The sequence below is a fragment of the Suricata suricatta genome, chromosome 12 (genome assembly GCF_006229205.1).
Source record: "Suricata suricatta isolate VVHF042 chromosome 12, meerkat_22Aug2017_6uvM2_HiC, whole genome shotgun sequence".
Lineage (NCBI taxonomy): Eukaryota > Metazoa > Chordata > Mammalia > Carnivora > Herpestidae > Suricata > Suricata suricatta.
Genome location: NC_043711.1, coordinates 14,282,995 through 14,308,248, shown reverse-complemented (window position 1 = coordinate 14,308,248; position 25,254 = coordinate 14,282,995). Strand labels below are relative to the sequence as shown.

The 25,254-nt window shown below is 52.4% G+C and overlaps 1 protein-coding gene across 4 annotated transcripts in view; it reads right to left on the bottom strand.

Annotated features, from left to right (window-relative positions):
- Positions 1–363: 363 nt before the first annotated feature.
- The window catches only part of MAU2 (MAU2 sister chromatid cohesion factor), a 29,834-nt gene continuing 4,943 nt past the window's right edge, over positions 364–25,254 (bottom strand). The window contains exons 2-19 of one of the 4 annotated variants that reach the window (XM_029918626.1): positions 21,744–21,761; positions 21,278–21,343; positions 20,507–20,602; positions 18,970–19,064; positions 16,457–16,484; positions 16,012–16,167; positions 14,654–14,845; positions 14,478–14,568; positions 13,215–13,318; positions 12,155–12,232; positions 11,809–11,874; positions 9,631–9,717; positions 8,259–8,308; positions 7,985–8,062; positions 7,717–7,828; positions 4,585–4,675; positions 3,620–3,747; positions 364–3,248 (exon numbers count right to left, since the gene is read on the bottom strand). In XM_029918626.1, coding sequence (XP_029774486.1) covers positions 3,174–3,248; positions 3,620–3,747; positions 4,585–4,675; positions 7,717–7,828; positions 7,985–8,062; positions 8,259–8,308; positions 9,631–9,717; positions 11,809–11,874; positions 12,155–12,232; positions 13,215–13,318; positions 14,478–14,568; positions 14,654–14,845; positions 16,012–16,167; positions 16,457–16,484; positions 18,970–19,064; positions 20,507–20,602; positions 21,278–21,343; positions 21,744–21,761 — 1,611 coding nt within the window. In that variant the 3' untranslated portion in view covers positions 364–3,173. The remainder of the gene's footprint in view (positions 3,249–3,619; positions 3,748–4,584; positions 4,676–7,716; positions 7,829–7,984; positions 8,063–8,258; positions 8,309–9,630; positions 9,718–11,808; positions 11,875–12,154; positions 12,233–13,214; positions 13,319–14,477; positions 14,569–14,653; positions 14,846–16,011; positions 16,168–16,456; positions 16,485–18,969; positions 19,065–20,506; positions 20,603–21,277; positions 21,344–21,743; positions 21,762–25,254) is intronic. The other 3 variants (XM_029918627.1, XM_029918628.1, XM_029918629.1) reach the window with 3 other exon arrangements.

The following is a 25,254-nucleotide window of genomic DNA, read 5'->3' as shown; positions in this document are numbered from 1 at the left end:
AAAAACCTACCCCAAACCCTGTGTTTTCTAAGAACACAGGAAATAGGACAGTAGGTGAGCAAGCAAACGTGTCTGTGGTTAAGAGCCAGGGAGGAACAGCAATGCTGTGGGCCAAATGTTTGAAGTCCATGGGGTCCCCTCTCATCCAGGTGGGGCATTCTGGAGGAACAGCATCAGTAGAAAAGAAGAGTCAGGTTTCCACTAGGTCCTCCCATTCAGGGGATGGGGCTTTGCAAGCTCACACCTGTAGGTTAGCAGAACTCCAATGCCCACTCATGGCCCTGCTAGCCCAGCCAGAGGGCGAGAGCCCATCTCTGGAGCAGCGCACACAAGGGACAGATAATCGGACAAAGACAAAGCAAGTGATGGTGCCTGCAAATTATTTTACTTTGAATATATAGGAAAAGAAATCCAACAACAGGAAGCTATGCTCTATGATTACGTCTTTTAAACAATGTTTTGTATTTACAAACTTTTTTTCCCGATTAAAAGCACCAGCTGAAGTTACAGGCTGCTAAAACGGTAAGATATTACAAACCCATTAAAAGACATTATGCCAAACATACTTATTAAAAACCCTTAACAAAACAGAGACAATGCAATCAACAAATGCAACCGACTGTACCAGGCAGCCCTTATCTGATTTCCTTGCCAGTGTTCTCAATAGGTGGGGTGGGGAGTTCTTACCCCAGGGAAAGGACCCTCGCTTCACCCATGGGTGACTGCAAGGACCCAGCAGTGGCGAGCAGCAGTGTGTGTCCCAGGGAACCCAGCTTTTCCTGGACCAGTCCCCCAGACCCTGAGGACCACAGGAGGAAGTGGAAGCGGCACCCAAAGTCTGGCCAGCTTTCAGTAATTTACCTGCCAACAGGAATCTTTCTGCTGCTCCCTTACACTGCTATACACTGAAAGGCTTGGACTTTTATCTATTTTTTTCTGAACAGTTAGCTATGACTGTGTAAGGTTTCCCTGGGGGATCACTTGCTGCCTGTCTTAAATTCTTATGATTGAGTAAGAAACTGAGAGGCACTCAATTCGGACTCACAAGAAGGTACTATGACAACTTTATGTAACCAAAAGATGCTACAGCAAAGGGGAAGTTCAAAGCTTACACGTGCATAAATGCATGTACATGCAGTTTGGCTTCCATAAAGCTAGAGTGGAATATTAAACATGGAGTACTGAATTTTTAGCTGTAAACATAAAAACTTGTCCTTAATTTTACATGAATATAGATAACAGGGTGGTCATTAAAAGTATTTTAACATCAGAACAGATGTTAAGTGTTGAGGTTCTTATTTCAACTGCTCTACATAAAAAATACCCTAGAAGCAAAGAAAGGCTTAAATAAATATGAAGAGACAAACATGATGCACAGTGTGACTGAAGAAGTAATGAGGGTCTGGAGAGGTCAGACAGTGCGGGGTCCAGGCCAATTGGGGCAGCTCATGGTAAGAGGGGGGCTCTGTCCCTTAGGTGGAGGGGAGGGCCTAGGGGGTTCCCTTGAGGGGGGAGGAAGACAGGACAGGACAGCTTGTGGCCACATGTCACACCTTCTTCTATAGGCCTCATGGGCCTAGGGGCGGGGCTCAGCCAAAAAGGGGGCCCTGAGCAGCACGGGACAGTGCTAGGCTCTCCTGAGTGACCCAGGATGCCACAGAGATGGTGGGTCCTTGTAGAACAAGTCCCGGCCAGCCCACGTCTCCAATCAGCAGTTCTCTTTGCAAACCTGTCGCTGGCTTCCCAAGTGGGCAGCAGGGGCTTGATGCTGGCCTGGTAAGGGCAGTGGCCCAGTGCAGGGAGGTCTGCTGACAGCCCTGCTTGTGGCTAAGGCACACCCAGGCCTCAGGGCCTGAGCAGCTGTCCTGAGTGATCCCAGTGTTCCTTCTGTCACACTGAGGCTTCGAGAAGCAGCCCTCACAGTGCAAGGGAACAAGATGCAAACTAACAAGCCACCCTGACTAACAAGACCACTCACTGTTCCTCTGTGGGGAGACGCTTCCGGACATTGGAAGCTGGACGTGGCGGCTACCTCGACTGCCCCCAATGCCACCAACACTGCTGGGGTACCTCCTCGACTATCCAAGAGGAGCACAGAACTGAGCATGTTTTTTTTGCGCTTGGCTCAGGATGCCGTCCCAAGGCAGGTAGGTCGCCTCATCCCCACTCCTGAGAGCAGGGCAAGGGCCTGGGGAACTGCTGCCTGCTCGCCAGCTGAGCTCCAGGCATTTGCAAATGCCCTCTGCTGAGGACACTGCAGAGCTGCCAGGAGGAAAGGCCCTTCTTCCTTCAGGTACCCTGAGGTGGGCTGAGGAGGGGACCTCGCTTCTCCCTGCTTGCTGCCCAGCGGCACGGATGCTGACAGGGGAAGGTAGCTGATGCACACATTAAGAGCCTCAGCCCCCAGCTCCAGCTCTGTGAATCACACACACACACACACACATGCACACCCGCCTACAAGAATGTGCACCCCACAATTGAACACTGAATCCAGTCAAGGTACAGATGTTTGGAAGACGAGTTCCTGGGTGCCCCAGGGTCCCTGATCAGAGGCCCTGGCTGTCAGATGGGGGTTGGGGGGACACACTGAACAGAAAGGCAAGCTGGGGAAAGTGTCATGGTGGGATGTGCATTTTTATCCCTGACACGTGCCATCACTTTTTCCCTCCAATTTTGGGGCAGAAACTGGTGTTTTGCCTCTGGGCTCTGGAAGTTGCTGTGAGCAGAGGAAACACTCCAGCCAGGCACGGAGGCCAGGCTACGGAAGTCGTGGTAATGCACCAGTGGTACCACCCACCCTGGCAACTGGCACCCCACTCCCCCGCCCAGACACATTCCCTTGAAGGTGTGACTCAGACGTGGAAGCAGAACTGGCAATTCAAGTCCACTTTAAAAGATGGCTCTGGAAAGTTGGCTCCAATATCCCACCTGCAAGCCTTGGCACTAGGGGTCTTGTTACGTGGTGGGAATGGCTGGCCACTTCTTCCTGGGAGGTGGAATCGGCACTGCACACTCCACAGGGACTTGGAATCTCTGGAGACAGTCTGGAAATAAGCCTGGGGACACCCACTCCAGCACACCTCCAAGGAAAGCTCAAGTGCCATCTGGATGGAAGTAGGGGACACACTGGGCCCGACAGTCCCCGAGAAACTGGGTGGGTCCCTTTGGGAGCCTCACAGGAGGCTGGCCAGGCTCGTATTGGGTCCATTCTGAGCTTGGAACTGCATGGGGGGTGGGCCGTCCGTCCACTGCAGAGAGGAGAGAACACACAGGTGAGGAGCAGGGGCATGACGGGTTGTATGTCTGCCCTGGACTGCTGCCCTCTTTGGGCTGGCTGCTCAGCCAGGACCCTCTGTCCTCCACACCTGAGTCAGCGGGGCCCCTGGGAAGTACCTTACATCACCCACTCGGGTGACTGGTGCTGTCTCCCCCATCTGAGGGGGCTCCTGAGGCTAGGCTAGGCTGCGTTAGGGATTATTGGAGACATGCAAGGAGATGGCAGCCAAGCGTGTACCTTCCTCCTCAGGGAACAAGCCCCTTGGTGGCTTCATGCCCAGTGAGTAGAACCCAAGGAGTCAACCAGCACCACATTTTGCCTCCCTAAACCCAATGCCTGTACCGTGATGAGGTTATGTTCAGGGAGACTGCAGGCCTCAATGTGGTCCTGGAGCAGCTGCTGCGAGAAGTTCTGATGCATCTGGGCTGCTTCATGGGCGTCTATGGCATTCCCACAGGCCTTGTTCAGGTCTAAGGGTGGGACACATGCACAGGGTGGATTCTTGTCCTGCAACCACCCCCATGTCCTCCCCTTGGGTAGAGCCCTAAATTCAAACCAGGAGGTTTCTGTGTACCTGGCAGGTCACCTGCCCTGAGCCCTGTCTCAGGATCAGCAAAGTCCACCTGTTAATAGCATTCGCACATGTTCTTCTGAGTTCCTGAGTCACATTCTTGGAGGTAGGTGAGCAGTGTGGCCCACGCGCACAGACACAAGGGCAGTGAAAGCTCTTAGGGTTCCCTGTGGACACTGGCCCTCCCAGGGAGTTCCCGGCCAACCCTCGGGCACACAGGTACTCTCTAGAGCAGGGAACCCAACACCCGCTTCTGAGGCAGGACTGAATGGGCCCACAAAGCCCACTGCAGACAGGAGCAGCTCGTCCCCTGCCTCCTCCCAGGGGCTCTGGGTAAGTCTCTGGACTTTAATAGCATAATCTGTAAACAGGGGAGCAGCAGTAACAATGCTGATGACTGCTGAGAGCCCACTGTGGCCAGTACTGTCTGACAGGGATGACTGAAGTAGTCATTCAGGGGGAAGGAAACCAAGTGAGGGGTAGGGCTTACAGCCCGATTCTTCACCCAGACTCTAAGAAATGGCCTTATGGAGAAAGTAAACCGATTCTGTGTTGAACCCAGTGCCCACTGCCCCAACTAGGATCTCCTATGGAACCTGAGTATATGCTGGAATTGCTCTATGCCCTGTAGAGGCCCAGTCTGAGCAGAAGCTAAACAGGGCTTACCTGGTATTTTCTAGGTTTGGGCTCTTCCCTGCGGCCCTGATCTCTGGGAAGGGCTGGCTGCTGCACTCACCTCTCAGCAGGGCTGATGACCACAGCTGCACTGACATGTCTGGGATCTTGCTAGCCAGCTGCATGGCGGGCACTACCATGTTGTTACTCTCCTGTTGATCAAGAGCAACGAGGGAAGGGAGTGGGGGCTGGCAGCAGGGACAGCCTAGGATCCACCCGCCACATGCAGCCCAGGTTGTGCCCTCTTCCTGCTGACTGGCAAGCAAACTCCTACTTCTACTTCAGGGTCCATCTCAAATGACCTTCTCTGAAGTACTCTTTTTTCCCCCTTTTTTTCTTTCTTTTTTTTCAGAGAGAGAGAAAGGGAAGGGCAGAGGAGCAGAGAGAGATAATCTCAAGCAGACTTCATGCTCAGCACATAGTCCAATGCAACCCCAGGATCACGACCTGAGTCACAATCAAGAGTTGGATGAACAACCGAGACACCCAGGCACCCATATGAAGTACTCTTCAACACCTCAGGAAAAAATAAACTGCCCTCACTCTTCAGCCCTGCATGTACTTCCACACTGGGGCACTGGCAGCAGTCAGCTCTGGACCCAGATCAGGAGCCGACTAGAAATGCACATTCAGAGGTCCGAGGGCCTGGGAGGAGGAAGCAGTCTGCCCTGGCGGGAGTGATGAGGGCTGAATGGATAAAGGAAGGAGGAAGGGAGGTTTCTCTGCTACCTACAAGTCCACTCATGTAGGAGGCTACCTGACCCGTGGGGCTGCGGGACACCAGGGCATGTTAACTCTCCAACCCTGACTGAGTGGCTGCTCAATGCCACTGCCCTCAATGCCCAGCATATGCTGAGAGTGGACAGGGCACCATATACACCCATCCCTGACCCCATGATGACTGGCACCAGTGCTGACCCCACTCAGCCTAAGGACCGCAAGCTCTGCTGGCCTAAATGCTGGATTCAAGGTGACATGGGAGAACTCCCTACCCAGCAGCTGCTGGCAGACACCTGCCATATAGTCAAGAGCCGTACAGGGGCGCCTGGGTGGCTTAGTCGGTTAAGCCTCCGACTTCGGCTCAGGTCCGATCTCACGTTCGTGGGTTCGAGCCCCGAGTCGGGCTCTGTGCTGACAGCTAGCTCAGAGCCTGGAGCCTGCTTCCAGTTCTGTGTCTCCTCTCTCTCTCTGCCCCTCCCCCTCTCATGCTCTGTCTCTCTCTGTATCAAAAATAAATAAAACATTAAAAAAAAAAAGAGCCATACAAATCATCAACAGCAACTCCTGAAGCCTAGCTTCAGCAAAGACCAGATCAGGTAAGACATGCCTCCTCACAGACAGAGAAGCCCCATGACTTCTTACTGTCCCATGGCTGGTACCTCAAAGATGAACTCCAGGTGGGTCTCAAAGCTTTTCAAAATTGAATAAAGTCCTTCCAAGACCTCAGAATGCACAACAGAACACAAAAATACTACTCTACTCCTTTAGGCCTGGGGTTGGGCTTCTGTTTGGAAGCTGCCAGAAAGAGTACCCGTTGGCTCTCCTGGGCAGGCTCCCCCAAGTCAGCTTGTGGCCCCCTAGAATCTGGTAAGAAAATACGTGATTCTGAGAGGTATTCTGTGTGAGGCTGCTCACAAACTCATGAGGCCTGTGGACACGCCAGGCTGGCAGGCCCAGGTAGAGTTGGCCGTGTCTAGGTGTGTCCCTTCAGACCTGGAACCACTTGAGCCCAGGCTTGGGTCTAAGGGCCATTGGGGGTCCCATGTCACTCCATACAGGCCCAGACACACCGGGAGCAGTGGAGGCTTCTAAATAAGACCTGTAGGATGTCCCAGGATCACCCTAAACATGAACCAGAGCTGTAGCTGAAAAGCTGCTTTGCCTACCCTGCCTCATTCAAGGTGGCTTCTGGAGACTTCTAGACAAATGAGAGTCAGTGAAGTCTGGTTCTAAGCCTGGGCCTGCAGTTTGGGGCTGTGTGACCTTAATCTCCCCATCTGGAAAATGGGGTAATCACATCCACTACACCGAGACACGAGGTGGGCAGCCCACACTCAGCAGTGCCTCATGTTGAACCCCTTGTTCCCCACGTGGCCCCTAAACACACCAGAGCCACTGTTCTCAGTGCTCTCAGAGACTGAGGAGTAGGGGACAGCGTATTTAAGAAGGAGCAGAGCTGCGCTGTGAAGGGAGAACCCAAAGCTCAGCCTCTTCCTTTGGAGGTGGTGACATCCCCAGTGTTCAGGCCATGGCCACCAGGACCTGAGCTGCAGGGCCACTGCAAATGCGTGTCATGTGATTGTGGGAGAGGGGTGTGCCAACATTGTTAAAAATGCTCATTCTTAGGGAGCTCTAGGCTTTGATCAGAGGAAACCCTATGGGCCAAGTGTTAGCTAAAGCGAGGCTGGCTAAACTATGAAGCAGATGCTGCTCCAAAATTCTGTGGCCACGAAGAAAACTGTCACCCAATGGTATAGAAAAAGACAAGATATCAAATTATGAAACAACCTAAAAAACCAAAACCTATGTGTAGGCAGAGGCAGCTGGAAACAGCTGGAGCACAGAAGACATGCAATCACTTCCTCCTTTGCTTCTGAGACTTTCTACGATGAACATGTCACGTTAGGTAACATGAACAAATGGGATCTTAAAAATGAATCCCCTCATGAGGTCTATCAGTAAAGAGTAGGTGACGGTGCACACTCCAGACAGTGCATCTGACTCAGAGACCTGGAGTTGGCTGATCCCACTGGGGACCAGCCCCCAGAAGGCCATTCTAGGTAAGGGTGAAAACATGGGGTGCCCTGAGGATGACACTGTGTGCGCTGGGCAAAACAGAGCCTGAGGGATCTGGCTGAGAGACACACCTCTGCGCTCCAGGTATTAGCACATGGAAAGGGGAACATGCCCTCAGCCCCATCAGCTCTGGACAGCCCGAGGGCTCTAACCACTGCCTCTGCTTAGCCACTTCTTGCATACAGCACTGGGCCCATCTGCCTCACAGACCCACTCTTCAGCCCTGCTTCCCATGATGCCAGGTGTCCCTGCTTTCACGGAGCCTCATGGAGCAGTGGGGAGCGGGAAGATGACTGAGATAAAATCGTGGAGGGGCACAGGATGCAAAGTGCTGCTGGGTGGTATTCTGCAAGCACTGTGCCAGCCCCCAGCCTTTGGCCCAGCCCCGGTCACTCACTCTGTGATTCCCCAACACATAGAAGATGTGGCCCAGAAGCACCAGGGAGCAGGCTGTGAGCCGGTTTAGGTCCTCTGCATTCGACATCTTCAGAGTTTCTCGAAGAAATCGCCTATGTGAAAACAAATGCTAAAGCCCCATGGGGATGCCTTTTTGGTAGTAGGAAAAGGCGGCAGCAGCCCCAAGGTCCTGAGCAGACCCCACCTTACTTGGGCACACGCTGTCAGGGACAAGGCAGGAGGGCAACCAGTCCTCCCCCGGTACTCACTTGGCCTCATTGTAGCGCCCCTGGAAGAAGGAGAAGAGCCCTCGCACGTAGAAAGCTGCTGCTCGGAGGCAGTGAGAGCTGATGGGAGAGAGGGGGTCACACTTTGGTGAGATTTTTGTGAGTGCAGCAGGTTTAGAAAAGGGAGTGGAGAGAGGAGGGGGAGAGAGGTACAGGTACACAGGGCAGTTGGGTACCCCAGCACTGATGCCACCCAAAGAGCAGAAAAAGTGTAAGACAATAGGTCTAGTGGGCACTCAGCTCTGGGCTCTCCTACCTGACAGGGAAGCTATGGTCTGGATTGATCCTCTCCAACAAACTGTACAGCTGTGGTGGAAACGTCAATTAGAATCATCTTGCATAAACATGAGAAAATTCAGCCTCAAACATCCACTAAATTAACTAGGGCTGCTTGCATCTTCCCAACCCAAACTTTACCCCAAATCCCATGCCCGAGTAACCTGCCAGTACAGGGGTCAGGGCCTACAAGGACAGGTGAGGGCACTACAGGAGACTGCACAGAGCTATCTACTTCCTTGTTCCACCACCCGATGGGAAGCATGGGCTCCGGTGTGAAAGGCTGGGGTCCTCACACCCTCAGCCTGCCCTGTGTCAGATGAAGGGGACTGGGACGTCAGGGCAGCTGCTTAGTCTCAGCCTCTGTATGGTCAGGGGCCCTGCATGGAGGAGTGAGGTGGTGAGATCAGTCTACATGGGCCTTGTCAGTTGGAGGTAGGCTTTATCTGGAGGTGCAGGGATCCTGGGAGGCTCTGATAGGCAGCCATGTGACTGATGTTTAGGTCCCCTCTGGCTGCCAAAGGAGGGGTAGGGGACAAGGGTTGAAGTGGGCTGAAGCTGCTCCCAGTGTTCCTACAGCACCTCTAAGAGGCAGACACTGAGAGGGCAAAGATCCTCCATGAGCTACCAAGTGTGACCCAGGGAGGCCACTCCTGGCCCTATGATGACTCTGCCCATTGCTTCCTGACTGCAGGAGCAGGATGTCTGGGCTTTCTCTGCTCCCTGCAGCCTAAAGCATCCAAACTAACCCAAAAGCTGGGAGGTCAGCCAAACTTTTTGTAGACAAGAAATAAAATGAAAACCATGAAGGTGGAAAAGTAACTAAATCTGAGATACTCTGGAGGCAGGATGCCAGGGCTGGGAGGGGAGGCAGTGACCCTAGGGCTGCGGGGGATCCCACGGCTGAGGGTCCCAGGGGGGACCTGGTGAGGACACCTGTCCCGTGAGGACAAGCCCTGGGAGCCCCTACCCCTTAGGAGGCTGGGTCATTAGGACAACCTAGTGCAGAGGACTGCCTGCCTGAGCTGCTGCTCCTCAGAAGTAAGCCACGAGGCCTCATGACATTCTAGAACAGACAGCCAGGGGCAGAAGAAACTGGCTTTCTTCTGTGGGACTCATTAAAGCTTGGTTCATCTTTAACAGGGAAAAGTGTTATTTAGCTAGGATTGTTCCTGTCCTAGACTCAGCCTGTCCCAGTCATGCTTGCAACTCTGCGTGGGACACAAGTGTGCCACTTGCTGAAGAATGGAAACCCTGGGGTTGCTGAGATCTGCTGGTGCCCAGGAAAACCCCAACCCCACCACCCTCGAATAAGAGCTAAAAAGATACCAAACATGAAGCATGTCACCTACTACCTCTTGATGTCTATTTCCTTCCCGTATATACACACTCGCCAGATTGGTCACAATGAAGGCCCACAGCTCCTGGTGGTTGGTGAGCTAGAACAGGACACATGGGCATTAGAGGGCCAGGCTGGGCATGGCTACATCACATGAGGGCTACTCAGTGGCACAGGAGCTACCCGAGTGCTCCAAGCAACTAATCTAAAAATCACTTGATTTATTTCATTTCAGACATACCCACCCTTGCCTGCCTCCTAAACCCCAGGAGCATAGAGCTGAGTTCTTTTCACTATCAAACTGTCATCTGTATTGTAAGAAATTCAGAAAACAAAGGAAAACCAGCTGCCCCTGACCCTGCCCTGAGAACACACTGCATTTTAGTCCATTTTCTGCTTGTTTCTCAGGACTGAGACTTGGACAGCCCCTCCCTCCACACTACAGCCAGTGACGCCTGGGACTCCAGTGTGGCTGACACAACAGAAGCACTTGCTGGTCCTGGGGAGGACACTGCCAGGAAGGTAGCTGAGACTATCAGAGACCAGAGATGCTGCTGATGGCTAGTAGTAGATGCCCGTTGTCCCCAGCTCTTCAGGAAATAAAAATGGTCAAAAGAGAGATCAATCTGAGAGGCCCAAGTGTTACCCAGATCCTGGTTCCCAGTGGGGCCGAGCAAGCACAGCTGTGCAAGAGACTGAGGATGCCTAGGAAATGCAGACACTCCCCCCCCCCCGCACCCCCCCCCATGCCCCAGGACCCCAGCATGTGCCAAGGAGGTCCATGAGGTCTTCTGATGTGAGCAAAGACACTCTGGTTTGTTTGGTGGACGACCACAGGAAGAGCACATGCCTGGGGCCGGGGGTTTGGGTGTGTATCCTGGCTGCACCACTTCCCACGTGGCCTGTAGAAGAGTCACGCGGACTCCCTGAGGTACAAACTATCAAAGCAGCAGCAGCCACTGTGGGAAGTAAGGCGGGGAGGAAGGGGTGGGGAGAACTTCACAGGGCGTGGGATAACTGCAGGCAACACAAAGTGGTGTGTGTGTGGGGGGTCTTGGTACCACTGCAGCTGGCTGCACAAGCTGCCAGGGCCCAGAGGAGTGGGCATAGATGGAAAGGCCCAGAATGCCATGGGAGTGGATACCACGTCTACACTTACACTCTGGCATGCAGCCAGAGGCTCCTAACATTGCCAAGGCAAGCAGCGGTGGTGGTGGCATCCACAGCCACACCGAGCATCTCAGAGGAGCAGCAGTGCCGCTGAGCCCAACCCCGGGAGCAAAGAGATCCGTAGGCTGACACAAGGGACAGAGAAGGGTGCATGCAGCACCCTCAGCAACTTTACCTGAGTCACAGACCCACCCCTACGTCCCAACATCTTGCTTGGGGCCTCCTCAGTGCCCCTGGGAGGAAGGTGTTGCTTGCCTCCTTTTCCTGTGAGCAGATCAAGGCCAAGGTAGGGATGTGCTTATCTGGTCCTAGAACAAGGGAGGCAGACTGGGACCTGGCACTGGGCTATCAACCACCCCCCTAACCTGGGGGTTGGTAGGGAGGGTGTCTCTCAAGGAGGATGTGGCACCAGCTTTCTCCCAGGGCCCAGTGGGACCCATCAGAGGCAAGGACATCACCCCAGCAGAGCTCCCTGGTGACCTGCAGCACCAGGTATCCTCTGTCCCCAGAACAACTAGGCTGCTGTAGGCTGAGGCAGACCCAGCTTTGTGTCCCAGGACCGCCATTAGGGTGGCTCCAGGGAGCCCCTGAACCCTGGCAAGTGACTCTGCATTTTCAGCTGTGACAGGAGCCAACACCAACCTGGTAGGATATCAGGAAGGCTAGGAATTAGGAGTGAAAGACGCTGCACAGGCCATGGTACCAGTGGGCTCTGGGCTCTCCCTGGTGGCTGCCCTCCAGGTTAGCTGGGGAAGCCCCACCCCTTGCTAGCCAGAGCCTCCTTGCCCACAGCTATCTCCTGTCATATTGTGTTGCCAGCAGTGGTCCTAACCCATCTGAGTAGCCCAGAACCTGCTACGGGAAGCCCTAGCCCATCATTGTCATGGCCCACATCAAGCTGAACGCTGGAGAGTGGCCCACTGAACACGGTTTCCTGCAGAGGCTGTCCGCATCACAGACCACGCCCAACTCCTCAATGAGAAGCACCGCCCGCCCCATGGAGTGAGGGCCGGCACCTTACCCGCAGGGCTGTGGTGAACTGGGCTTCTGCATTGTCCATGCAGTTGACAGAGACACAGTACAGGCCCTGAAAGAAGAAGGCATGAAGGCCCTGAAGCCACGTAGTCTCCCCTGGGCTGTGCAACTAAACCCACAGAAGCCTGGTAAGTGACTACTGAGCCAGCTACCTCTGAGCTTTACTCCAGCAAAGAGGCAGAAAAATGGCATGCTTAATTATTCCCTCCTCCCAGGACCTAAAAAGATGGGGGCCAGAAGGAAGCCCACTGGAAATATTCTGGATCCTGCGCGGGGCAGCAGTTACGGGATCACTAACTGGAATGGGGCTGGAGGCAGCCCAGTGCACTCACCAGCAGCGTGTGCAGCTGTGCGGCGTGGTTGGAGAAGAGCCGGGGGGACTGCTGGCACAGCTGGCAGACTTGGGAGATCTGCCGAGAGAGCATGCTCATGTCACATGACCTGTACCATGGGACCTGGTGTCCCAGCAACATTTGGGAAAACCTCAAAGCTGACGTGTGAGCCTGCATCCTACCTTCTCTATCTCGGGCACAAAGTCACAGCAAAGGTTCCTGTTGTAAGGGCCAAGTGCAGTCCTGACCTCCTTGAGAATGGTGACCCTTGTCCACCACCACCACCACCGCATCCTCACTTTCTGTCATGTCTCAGCCATACAGCACCTTCACCTACTCAGGACCCCTGCCTCCTCTCAGGAAGGTGAGCATCAGAGATTATGGATCGGGTCAGAAGGAGTGTTAGGATCACCGTCAGGGGACCCTAAATTCTCGGACCCTGTGTTCCTTGGGCATGTCTACTTTTAGAGAAAGGACTATTATTGATTTGTCTCTTTTTTCTTTGCTTACTTATTTTTGAGAGAGAGAGACAGACAGACAGAGAGGGAGTGAGGAAGGGAGGGAGGGAGATGGAGGGAGCAGAAGAGAGGGAGACACAGAATGTGGAGCAAGCTCCAGACTCCATGCTGTCAGCACAGAAGCCAATGTAGGGCTTAGACTCACAAACTGCGAGATCGTGACCTGAGCCAAAGTTGGACCTTTAACTGAGTCACCCAGGCGCCTCTCTCTTTTTTTAGTAGGCTTCATGCCCAGCAGAGAGCCCAGTGTGTGGCTTGAACTCACATCCTTGAGATCAAGACCTGAGCTGAGATCAAGAGTCTGACGTTCAACCAGCTGAGCCACCCAGGTGTCCCAGGACCTCTGATTTCTGTATCATGATCTCTCATTAGTTGTGTCTGTCAGGGCACAATCTGTATAACTAACAAATTATAATGAAACAAGGCTGGATATTCTGCTGACATACACTGGGCAAATTTACATTATTCCATGTGATGACCTCTGAGACATGGCAAACTCCAACAGTTTTCCCACCCACGTGCGTGGCCTTTGGTGGCATTACCTCCTGTAGCGCAGTAGCCTTGTGTCCTGTGACAAGCCTGCACATGATGATGTGCTCAAGCAGGATCACTTGGAAGGAGGACAGGATAGGGCTGCAGTCAAGCACTAGGGGTGAGAAGTGGGGGTCAGCACTCAAGGTACAGCTAGAGAAGAGACCCAGTCTCTAGGAGACTGACATGGGGCATCCTGGGGACTTCGTACCCTCCCACCTCCTACCACACTGGCCCTTTGTCTACCCAGCTCTGAGCCCATCTGCTCTGCTGGGCACCAGCTCAGTACCAGCTCTGTCACCTCACTTGGTGCCCTGTCCAGGTGAGGAGATAGGCCCATAGCCAGGTTTTAATGACCAGAGTATTCTAAGAATAAGAGATTGTAAGAAATTTGTCTTCCATCCTCATTCTACTCTGACCCAGGGGAGTGTTCAAGAGCACTCTGGACACAATGGTTTTAGAAATGTTGAAGTAGTCTAGGAGACTGGAAGTGTGCAAAAGGCCTCAAGCAGCAGGGAGGGGACCCAGCTATTGGGTTCCGTGAGAGGTTCCCTCATCCTGGAAGCAGACAGTGCCCACAGCCCATTCCTAACTCATCTAAAGGGAAAGAACCACCATCTTTGTGGGCTTTGATTCTACAGTCCTGAAGGCTCCTCCCACGGTGGCACTTAGGAGGGCACAGGAAGCAAATGAACAGATTAACAGGGGTGCTGAGCCAGCCACAGACACATGCAGTTCTCAGATCCTACTTATCAACTAGTCAAAGAGCCCCCTGGTCCCACCAGATGGATTAGTTGAGCACCCAGGCAGAATCCAGAACCTCTAGAGGACCTGCTATTGGTCAGTGAGATTGGAGTTCCAACCCCAGTCTCACCAAATGTGATCCTCAGTCACAACACTTAGAACAGATAGCAAAAGCAGCTGCTATCTCTTTCAACTGAGCACTGCTGTCCCAACAGGCTCCGATGGGGCCCCACTAACCCCACAGCCATTTTAAACAGTGCGGGGATAGGACAGAGATGGTATAAGACCCCTCCTGGCCACGGAATAAGGATCAAGCCCAGGCTTGGCCTGCTACGCCCCTCTCCCAGACTGCCCCCATCTTCCAACTGGGTTAACAAGACCCATGGGGCAGGGACTCATGGTGACTGCTCAGCACTGCTGTCATTCTGGATTCTTCAGGCCAGATAAGAGGTGGCACTCAGGCCACCCACTAGGGGGCGCTGCAGCTATGCGACCTGCTAATGGAACCCGGCCCCACTGAGAAGACTTACTCTTGAGCTTCTCCAGCTGCATGAGAGCTTTGTCTGTGTATTTCTGTGCTTTCTCTAGGTAGCCAGCCTGCATGGAGTGCATCACGGTCACCTGGCAACAAGACCAGACAGTGGTGGTCACTGTGACCCTTTCCTTGCCCCCCAGCCACCCTGGCCCCAGGTCTCTAGAGACTCACCAGGTAGACAAGCACACACATGTGCTCCTTGGGCAGCCAGTGGAAGAGGTCGGCGGGGTTACTAGGCAGGATCTCATCATCGTGCAGTGTGGAGATGGTCTGTATGCACTGTTGCAGCTGCTTCAGGCATGGCTTCACACTCTTCACCTGGAGTGGGTGAGTGGCACCACACGCCTGAGTGCCTCTCCACTCCTGTCAAGTGCCAGGCCCCTCAGGATACAAGGCCCCCACAGTGGAGGCTAGCCAGGTCCTGCCTGTCTAGCAACCTCTTAGCCCCCTCCTTCCAAGAGCCCCTGCTATGCTCACCACTTGCAGGAAGCCCACCCCCAGATGGGTCACCCAGCTCTCAGCAAGCAGGGCAGGACAAAGTAGGTCATCTGTAGGACTAAGGCTTGGCCACCACCCAGTGCTGGGCCCAATACCAGGTCCTGCTCAAGCCTATCCAAAGATCCTGCTCAAGCCACGTTTCTTCTTTCCTGTAGTAATCCCAGGAAGGGAGAAGGCTGGGGCAACTGGTTATCCTGGGAGGTGGGAAGTGGCTAGCTGGGGGGTCCTGCAGGTGCCACGGTTTGTACAGACTGGCCTCTCTGCACAGGGAGGCCCCATCCCAAGGCCCCCACAGGCCATTTCCATAGCCATCTGCACTCCATGAGTGTCTGCTCTGTGTTCCTATGTGTTGAGTGTGGTGCTTGGCTCAACAGACACAGGTAAGTGCAAGAGGGGGAACACAGGAAGCCCCTTACCAATGAGTCACCTGCTTAGCACTTTCTGGGGCCTTCCCAGACGCTAGGCTCCACCTGCGGCCTCCCAGCACACCAGAGAGGTCCTGCCTGTGGTTGGTCACTAGGACAGGGTGGGCTAAGATGGAGTAGCACCCCCAAAAGGCTGATATGGTCACCCACGCACAGATGCAGCTGCTCCTCAACCACATGAGGATTAGTCTACTCTTGGATACTGCTGATCCTGTCAGTCCCTACTCGAAGAGCAGAAAGCCATCATCAGCTGGGGGGCAGTGAACAGACACTGCTTGAGCACCCGCTGCGTGCCAGGCACCACACCAGAATCCTCGTTTTATTCTCATGACTTTCCCAAACTGCAACTGTCCACGCGCTGAGTGGCCATGTGCACCACAAGTACTCCTGCCATAATGCTAGGAATAGGAGACTCCCATTCTGAGAGTGCCCTCTGCTCAAAAGCACTTGTACCAGACCATGACAAGGTGTGGAGCAGAAGCTGAGCTCTCAATGACATGTTGTGTGGCTAGGGACAGGACGCAACCACAGAGGTGACATCTTGGCAGAAGTCTACTCGCAGCCTGCTCACTCCCCATCAGCCCTCCCATGGGAGGCAGTACGTACCTGCCCAGCATCCAAATAGTGGGTGACCTGGAGCACTAGGAAGAAGACACGTAGAGACTCCTTCTGGATGGGGTTCCCTTGCCAGTTCTCAACTATCTGTCCACAGAGGGTCAGCAGCGGATGGACTTCCTGCAACTTGCGCTCCATCAGCAGCAGCTGGGGAGGGAGACGCAGGGGGTGGGAGCACCTCTTGGTGCACAGGGCTGCCCCCCTCCAGGGGACCACCAGCACCACACAGAGGGCACGAAACAAACCCAGGCTGCTCCTCCCTTAGCACCAATCCCACAACCTGGAACCCGACTTTCACTTCTGAACCCAGCAGGGGCACCAGGGTCTCAGCCTTGCTGCAGCCTGCTGTGCATGAGGGTCTGGGCCCCCAAGGCACGTGAGCAGGGCCTGGCCTCATGTCCTCCAACCAGCCCCACTCCACCCAGCCTTGACTTACCATCCCTTTGCTGAGCAGAAACAATGCCCTGGAAGAGAGAGGGTGAGTCAGTCTGTGGGGATCTGGCACCTCCTGGGATGACTGTGCCACCCCAATGTTCATGGGGACCTAATGTGCCACTTCCGGGGATAATTAAGTAGATGACAGCAATCCCTGGTGGTCCCCAGTCCCCAGTGAGATGTGTTTTATTTACAACTGTTCTATTTTACCCTATTTATAGTCTTTATTTACTATTTTTCCCTGGTTTACATGTTGAGGCTCAAAAGCTCAGCAGGGATAAACAAGTGCTCAGAAAGTGTGGAGGAGCAGAGCATGGAAGAGCAAGTCTGCCATAACTTCCCCCTGGCTGCCAGAGTGGGTGGGGCTTCTGCGTCAGTGGACGGCACTGGGAAGGGGGGCAAACTCGCAGGCTCAGGCACCTGAACTCAGATCCACGCCTCTGCTTCCTCACCTGGACTCCTCAGAATCTCCTGAGGGTCAAAGAGGTAAACTCAGAAAGTCCCCAGGCACATCCACAGCCTCACCACCCTGTGTCCTCCCTCAGGGGGTTATGAGGCCAGGAGAGTTCTATAATCACACTTAAACCTTTTTGTAACTTTCTAAATGTGTTTGTGTACTGCTATCATAAGCATAAAAATTATAAAATGAGCATGCTAAAAAATTTATCATTGGGGCGCCTGGGTGGCTCAGTTGGTTAAGTGTCTGGGTTCCAGCTTCGGTTCAGGTCATGTTCTCGCAGTTCGTGGGTTCGAACCTCATGTTGGGCTCTGTGCTGACAGCTAGCTTAGAGTCCGGAGCCTGCTTCGGATTCTGTGTCTTCCTCTCTCTCTGACTCTCCCCTGCTTGTGCTGTCTCTCTCAAATAAATAAAAAACATTAAAAAAAATTTAAACAAAATTGTTATTTTGGGGGCGCCTGTGTGGCTCTTGGTTTCGACTCGGGTCATGATCTTGTGGCTTCATGTGTTCAAGTCCCACGTCTGGCTCTGTGCTGGCAGTGCAGAACCTGCTTGGGATTCTCTCTCTCCCTCTCTTGCTGCCTCTCCCCTACTTGTGCTGTCTCTGTCTCTCTCAAAATAAATTAAAAATTAAAAAATATATTTATTATTTTTAATGGTTTTATTTTTAAGTAATCTCTCTACCCAATGTGGGGCTTGAACTCACAATCCCAAGATCAAGGGTGGCATGTTCTTCTGAGCCAACGAGGCACCCCAAGCATGTTAAAAAGTTTAGAGGACAGCCAAAACAACAAGGGAAGGGGCTGGGCTAGACAGGCCTCAAACTCAGCTCCATGGTGGGGCAGGGCTGCTCCTTTCAGGAATCCCTGTGGTCCTGCAGAGCCCACAGGCCCCCAGTTTGCTCAACATCAAAGTCTTTGTCCTGACAATCTTGGCAGAATCCTCGTGAGCTCCACCTGACACCCCATTAAGTAGGTGCCATTCTTCCCATTTTCTGGGTGAGGAGACTGAGGTGGGGAGGTCATAGTCACATAGCACAACAGATGCCAATGCTCCGACCACCACGCCATTCCTTATTGTTACCTCGTGGCAGGTAGAGTCTACACCCAGGCCGCCCACCCAGGGCACAGAAGCCTGTAAGCAGACAATCTAGAGTAAACATGTATAGTGTTCAGCTGTCCCCATGCCCTGTAGGACCTGTCACCATGAACCCAGTGATAGCAACAGCACAAGGGGGGAAGACCAGGAATTGGGGGCCAGAGTGTGTGACTGCCACCATCTCAGGGCAGGGTGGCCTAGAGTCCAAGACAGCCCGGGGGGAACTGAGTGGCTCCTGTGGGCACTTTCAAGTCTAGAGCTCAAAGAACAGAGTTGCAAACAGTTGTTTTGCAACAATTCCGTGGGATAAGATCAGTGCTTGTGAAACGTAACTTTCCAGAACCCCACGCACACAACTGAATAAGAGCACTGTTGTCTGGTGCCTGTCTATTGCAAAGGGCTCTCTCTTTCAGGGGAAGAGACAGACTGGACGCCTTCATAGAGGGCACACAATGAAGCACCAATGCCCTCTGACCCCTGATCCCAAGGCACCAGTCTCCAGACCTTGGTCTAAGCGGTTCTGTGGTAACATGAGCCTACGTCCCCTCTTTTATCAAACATCCACTCACTCTGTCTCCTGTTGTGCATCTAACAGCAGGGACACTGGGGCTGCCCAGAGGCATTGCCAAGCACACCTTCTGGGAGCACTGCTCTTGCATCTGTGCCAGAAAGGGGCCAGCCCAGCACATCATATGAACACTTTTTATTTTAAGAGACACTGCATTTGTGTAAGCACCGAGAATGCAGGCTGCTCTCCCCGTCAGTTGCCTTTCTCCTCCAACTTCATAAATCAATGGGGCAAGAGGTGTCTGGTGCTGTTTTAATCTCCACGTTTTTTTACTACGCACCAAAGCGATCCCCCTTTCAAGCCAGAATGCCAATTCTCTTTGTTGTACAGGACAAGACAGCCAGCTGTTTCCAAATAAGAGGGAGAGGGGTGCTGATTAGAGGGTGCCTACCGTGTGTACTCCGATCCCACAACTCGGGCATACTCAGCCCCCACGCCCAGGAGGTCACAGGCTGACACCAGGTCCTTCTCAAGCGTGTGCAGTTGCTAAAAAGGAGAGAGAGCAAGGACGCTTACTTTACAGTACCTAGTACCTGACCTCAGTGCTCTGTTGGTGGCTTAAAACTGAACCTCCCCACACCCAACAAAACTGTCTTAGTGTCAGCTGTAAGCTAAATCAACCAAATTATATCACATTAATTGTTTTGGGTATAGAACTCCACTTCATCTACAGTGTACTTCATTTAAGCTTAACAGCTCAGAGCCAACAGTTAATACTTACAGGCAAAGACCCCCCCAAGACTCTGAGTGTGTCTGTGTGCTTCGCAGATTGCCTTTGGGGGGCAGTCACTAGGGCAGCAGCCAGAGGAGCCCTAGGTGAGAAAGGACTCCCTCAGGGATAAGTGTGTGTAGATGTTTCAAACAGAGAGGCTTTAACAGGTTCAAAGGAAGATACACTTGCAGGGCCTTGGGGTCCTGTTTGCACAAGGTGCCCACCAACACTCAGGTGACTCACAGCGCAGCTGTACAGGCAGGTGATAGGGCTGGGTCATGAAGGGTAGGTGAGAGCAGCCTGGTGGGTAGGGCAGTTCTGAGACAGGAGAGACTGGAATCCAGCCAATGAGGGGGAGGTATGGGCAGAGGCAGAACAAAAGAGGTGTCCCTCACAGTAGAGCCTATCTGTCCCTTATCCTGCCCACCAGCCAGCAGACCCCCCCCCCCCACTGCAGCCAGGAAAGCCCAGCCTAAAAGCCCCCCACCACTTGAGTGTCTCAGAGTACAGGGACCATCTATACCTGGGGAGATGAAGGGAAGATGAGCTGAGGACCTACAAGGAGGCCAGGCCTGACTCAGGCATTCATCGACCAATAGGTAGCCCCTTGTAATCTCAGCTGAGTCCTTACAAAACACAGTGGACTACTGGCAAGAAATACTCCCCAAATAAATTTATTTAAAAAAATTTTTAAGTTCATTTATTTTTGAGAAAGACAGAGACTGTGTGTGTGAGTGGGGTAGGAGCAGAGAGACAGGGAGAGACACAGAATCCCAAGCAGACTCCACACTGCCAGCACAGAGCCCAATGGGGGAGCTCTAACTCACGAAACCGTGAGATCATGACCTGAGCCAAAACCAAGAGTCAGACGCCTAACCGACTGAGCCATCCAGATGCCTCTCCCCAAATTTAAATGAACACAGGTCAAATGAAGCACCAGGAGGGAGGGGAACATGAAGACAAGGCCCTGTGTCAGCCTGCAGGGGGATGGACACTCTCACTGTCAACCTGGGGGCTGGCTGTTCAGGGTGGTACTGCCAAGGACAGAGGCTGGTTAGCAGGTAAAGGAAATGTCCCTATGTCCCCACCCATGCAGTGCAGCAGCCTGAGGAGGGCCTGTGTGTCCTGGAGTTTATTTGTACTTGGGGCGTACCTGCCCCAAGGTCACAGCCCCTGCTGGGCCCCCATGCTTCTTGGCTGGGTCCGTGGTACTCACAGCAAGCTGGAAGAGCAGGCGGCAGTGCCAGTACGGAGTCTGCTGGGAGATCTGGATCGCCTTCCGCAGCAGCGGCTTTGCTGTGTCTACGGAATTCTGAAAGGAAACAGTCAAGTTTGGGGAGGAAAAAACAAGGCGCAAGCAAGCTGGGTTCCTTATGCAGCAGCTGTGGCACCAGAAGGCCACTCCTGTTCATGCTCACCAAAGGATCTGTGGGCTGCCAACTTACTTTATTAAAAGAAGAAAAGATTTTATTGGACTCACTGACTGGGAAGTTTTTGCATTGCTCTTAAAATAACTCCTCATTCAACTATACTGAAAGTAGCTTTAGTCCCAAATCCTGAACAGTCAAATTAGATGACAAATTATCATCTTTCCTGTTCTGCAACCAAGAGAGAAGGGCCAGGGATGTGAAGCATGTAGTCTCTGCTGCCCAGGGAGCCTCCCACATGGCTGCTCAAAGCGAGGAAAGGTGATTTTAAGCTACGTCTGAGATCACAACCAGGTTAAGAAAGCATATGGACCTGTTAGGAACTAATCACCTTAAACCTAGGAACAAGGCTGTTTTCCAACAGTCTTTGGTAGAAAGATTTTGCTGGCCTTCGTTAGCAGGTGACGACTCATGGATGGTCTGTGCCAGGGCACAGGAGGTAGAGAAGTAATGGGAAATATTAAAAGCCAGAAGAGAGTCCACTCCTAGGAGCCAGTTTGCTATTGTGCCTTTACTATAGGGAGAGTGACTTGTTCTCAGAAACCTTCATGTGTTCTTACCTCTTGACAGTACAGCTCTGACAAAAGACTTGCTGCTTCAAATTTAACATCTTCAAACTGCTGGATCTAATAACATCCGGTTAAGGAAGGAGAGACACTGCAAAGTGGTCAGTTCACAAGGGCTACAACTTAGGTTTCTTACATTGCAGAGACTGGTGGAAGAAAAACCTCGTTGCCTGCTCTGAAACCTCAAGTTCATGTTCTCCTCCAGCAATCCCTAGGTTTGATGCTAACAGGGTGCAGAGCTAGCTGACAGGACATACAGAGCAGTGTGGCACCCAGGGAGAGATTGCTGGTCCATAGGGGTGGCCACATTCAAGGGATACTTCAGGTGGGACAAAGCCTAAAACACTGGGGTGCTTTATGCAGGGGGGATTCAAGTTTGCAATATAATCTTTATTATTATTGTTATTATTTTCAAAAGAAGCTTTCTTTAAAGGGAACAATACCAAAAGGAAAAGGATACTTGCTGCGAAATCAACCACTGAAAAAAAAAAGAGAAAAAGGTTAATTCTCAGCCAAACACTTGGTGCCTGCTTACTGGCTCCACTTCAGGGTTCACACAGGTTGTCCTATCACCAAAATCTGTAGGCGTTAAGGGGTAAGGTGTCCTGCTCGGCATGAAAGAGTGGGAAAATGAGCACCTGCTCCTCTGGACCCATTTTTTGTCCCGTCAGCCTCCAGAGTTGGATTCAGAGCCCCCCTCTACCCAAGCAGGGATGCTTCAGGAGCACAGAGAGCCCCGCTGTACCACTCACTGTGGTACACTGACAGCCAGCAGACTGTGACACGAGAAACCAGTTACAACTTAAGAGTGGGTCTGCAGGTGTCAGTCCTTCCTGGAACAGTGACTTTCAAAAGATGCTTATGGGCATCTGGGCAGCTTGGTCAGTTGAGTGCCTGACTCTTGATGTTGGCTTGGATCTTTATCTAGTGGTCATGAGAAAGACCCCTCTTCCTACCTCTCTGCCCCTCCTCTGCTTGTAAACATGCACGTGCGCGCACTCTCTCTCTCTCTAAACAAATGAATGGACATTAAAAAAACCTTCCACTTTATTTTTTTTAAATTAAAAAAAATTTTTTTACATTTATTTATTTTTGAGAGACAGAGTGTGAGTGGGGGAGGGGCAGAGAGAGAGGGAGATACAGAATCCGAAGTAGGCTCCAGGCTCTAAGCAAGCGGTTAACACAGAGCCCGATGCAGGGCTCGAACCCATGAACCATGAGATCATGACCTGATCCGAAGTCAGACACTTAACTGACTGAGCCACCCAGGTGCCCCTTTTTTAAAATTTTTAATGTTTAGTTTGAGAGAGAGAGAAAAAGACACAGGGCATGAGTGGAGGAGGGATAGTGAGAGAGAGAGAAAGAGGCACAGAATCCAAAGCAGGCTCCAGGCTCTGAGCTGTTGGCACAGAGCCTGACATGGGGCTCAAACTCATGAACCATGAGATCATGACCTGAGCCGAAGTCGGAAGCCTAACCAACTGAGCCACACAGGCGCCCCCCAAATCTTCCACTTTAAAAGATGCTTGGAAACGAGCAAAGCTAGTGTCAGAGTGGAAACGAGAGCTACCGAAAGGACTGGTGTGGGCAAACCTAGCCAGGGGATGGTGGGGGCAGTCCTAAGATCTGAACTCACTGTCCTTCTCTGCTGGCACACACACCGACCCAGGGTTTGGGTGACATGCTACCACTTGAAGACTGCGGCGCCCTGCAGCTCCACGTTCCAATGGGAGGCAGCGGTCAGCGCGTGCATGGGTCAGGCCACCACGTGAACTACACCAACCACACTGTGTCAGACCACCTAGGAACTAAGCATGCGCCTGACACTGTCCTTGCCAATCCACTCATCCTACATTCACAGTCTTGGCAATTGCTGGCAGAAGGATCCAGTGCTGGCCAGAAGACCCTGACTCACTATACTGTCAGAGAACAGTGTGTGTGTGGATGACAACTGAGGCTGGGCCTTGAAGGGTGATGGTGTAGAAAGTGAGGGGGTGGTGTCCCCAGGCAGAGAGGGAGTGGGAGGTGCCCCGGGCAGAGGAGAGCCTATGAAAAAGACGGAAGGCAGGAAGGTGAGGCTGGAAGGCGCAATGGATCTCCCACCATTAACGTGGTAGCCCTGCCTATGGATCAAAGTGCCCTAATATCATTCGTGGAACATATCTTAGAGACATAAAACAGAAGGACCTGATCAGATCTGCATTTTAAGAGCACCTAGAGGCAGCGAAGAGAATGCGAAGGGAGGAAGAGGGATCCGTGGGGGTGCTGGTCTTAGGAAGAGAGATGCCTCTGGGCCTAGGGTGAACGGTGGCCAGGAAGCCAAGAAGAGCTGCCTCGGAGACCAGCTGCCTGCAAAACATAGGTGGGCCACAAGGGGGCACTGTGGGAGCAGGTGAAAGGACTGGAGACCAGAAAAAGCCCCAGTCCCACAGGGCTCCTGATTGAGTCTTATGCCCATACTCACATGTAGAGCCCAGGCAAAAGGCTTTCTGCAGCCAGCTTGGGTGTTCCCTTCCAAGGTCCCCCTGCAGCAGGGACAGGAGGGGCTCAGGGTTCCCATGAGGGCTAGGCCAGTTTCAGCCAAATGGGTGATGTCAATGGACCTGATAAATACAGAAGTCAGGGTGGTTTCTACAGAACCACTTCTTCCCAAAGGGTAGGTCAGTGTAGCAAGAGAGGTTCCTGAAGGCCACCAGTTGGAAGGGGACAGCAAACTAGTGGAGGAACCTGTGTGACTGGAGACATGGTTGGGACATGAGAGCTACAAGACTGGCCCTTGTCAGGGCAAGTCAATCACTTTCCCAGGACTGTCAGTCAAACAACTGTCAACTGTCACTTTCGTATCTTTTTAACACTTGCAACATAAATTCACCATGAATATGTAGACTTCAGAAAATATACCTCACGATTAAAGTACAGAGAATATGTTACTAAGGTTCCTGCTTCATACAAAGTCGGTATGCCATCCATATGTTTTATTGTCTAATGCTAAAAAATAGCTTTATGTTTTCTTCCTCATGATGGGAAAGAAGCCAAAGTGAGAGTCCGTCAGAGCTGGGCAGCCTGCAGGTGCTAGGCAGGAATACAAAGTAACATATTAGAAAGTCCTGAGGTTACCTTTGGGCTCTCAGGGAAAGTGAGGGGCACCACATAGCCAGTACAAGCCATGAGGGGTGAAAGGGCTTGAATGAGCATATCTCTCAAGCCCGGAAGATTCCATCCAGGGCTGAGAGAGTGTCAAGGTTTCTTGTACCTCAAAATAAAGACACATTCTTATTAATCAGGTTTCTAAACCACAAAAATGTATAGAAATAGTTATCAACCGCAACTCCTTTGGGATGTTAGCACAGCACTTAGAAACCAGCCTACCTCTTCCTGCTGTGTGACCCTGACCATGAAAAACCCTGTCAGCAACGTCACTACCTCATGGGTTTGTTAAGGATCCAATGAGACAGTGTCCCCAAGAAGACCACATGCAGAGCCTGGCATGTAGCAGGTGGCAACAATACCCCAGAGATTCCCAAGCAGGAACAGGAAGAATCACGGATTGGAGGGGAGGCAGGGGGACGAGTTGGTGGAACTGTGAAGGGATGGTTCCTAGACAGATTTCACATCCTGAATTCAGAGGAGACAGAAAGTGAGGGTGAAGAAAATAGAAATGAAAACAGGAGGAAGTACAGATCACTCTTCCATGAAAATGCTTAACGCCAAACTCTCCAAATAACAGCTCTGCACAAGGTTTTGCTCCCAGCGATGGGGCATGGAATTTGGCAGGACACGATGCTGAAGGATGAAAGATCCGCTCCAGCCGTGCCTGCCGATGAAAGGCCCAGAACTAAGTCCTTTCGGGCCTTAGAAAGGAAAGCAATTAATTACTTGCTGATAAGGTAAACCAGAGATTCTCAGGTTAAACCTGGAAGTGGGGAGCCTGGGTGGTTCAGTTGGTTAAACATCAGACTTTTGGTTTTGGC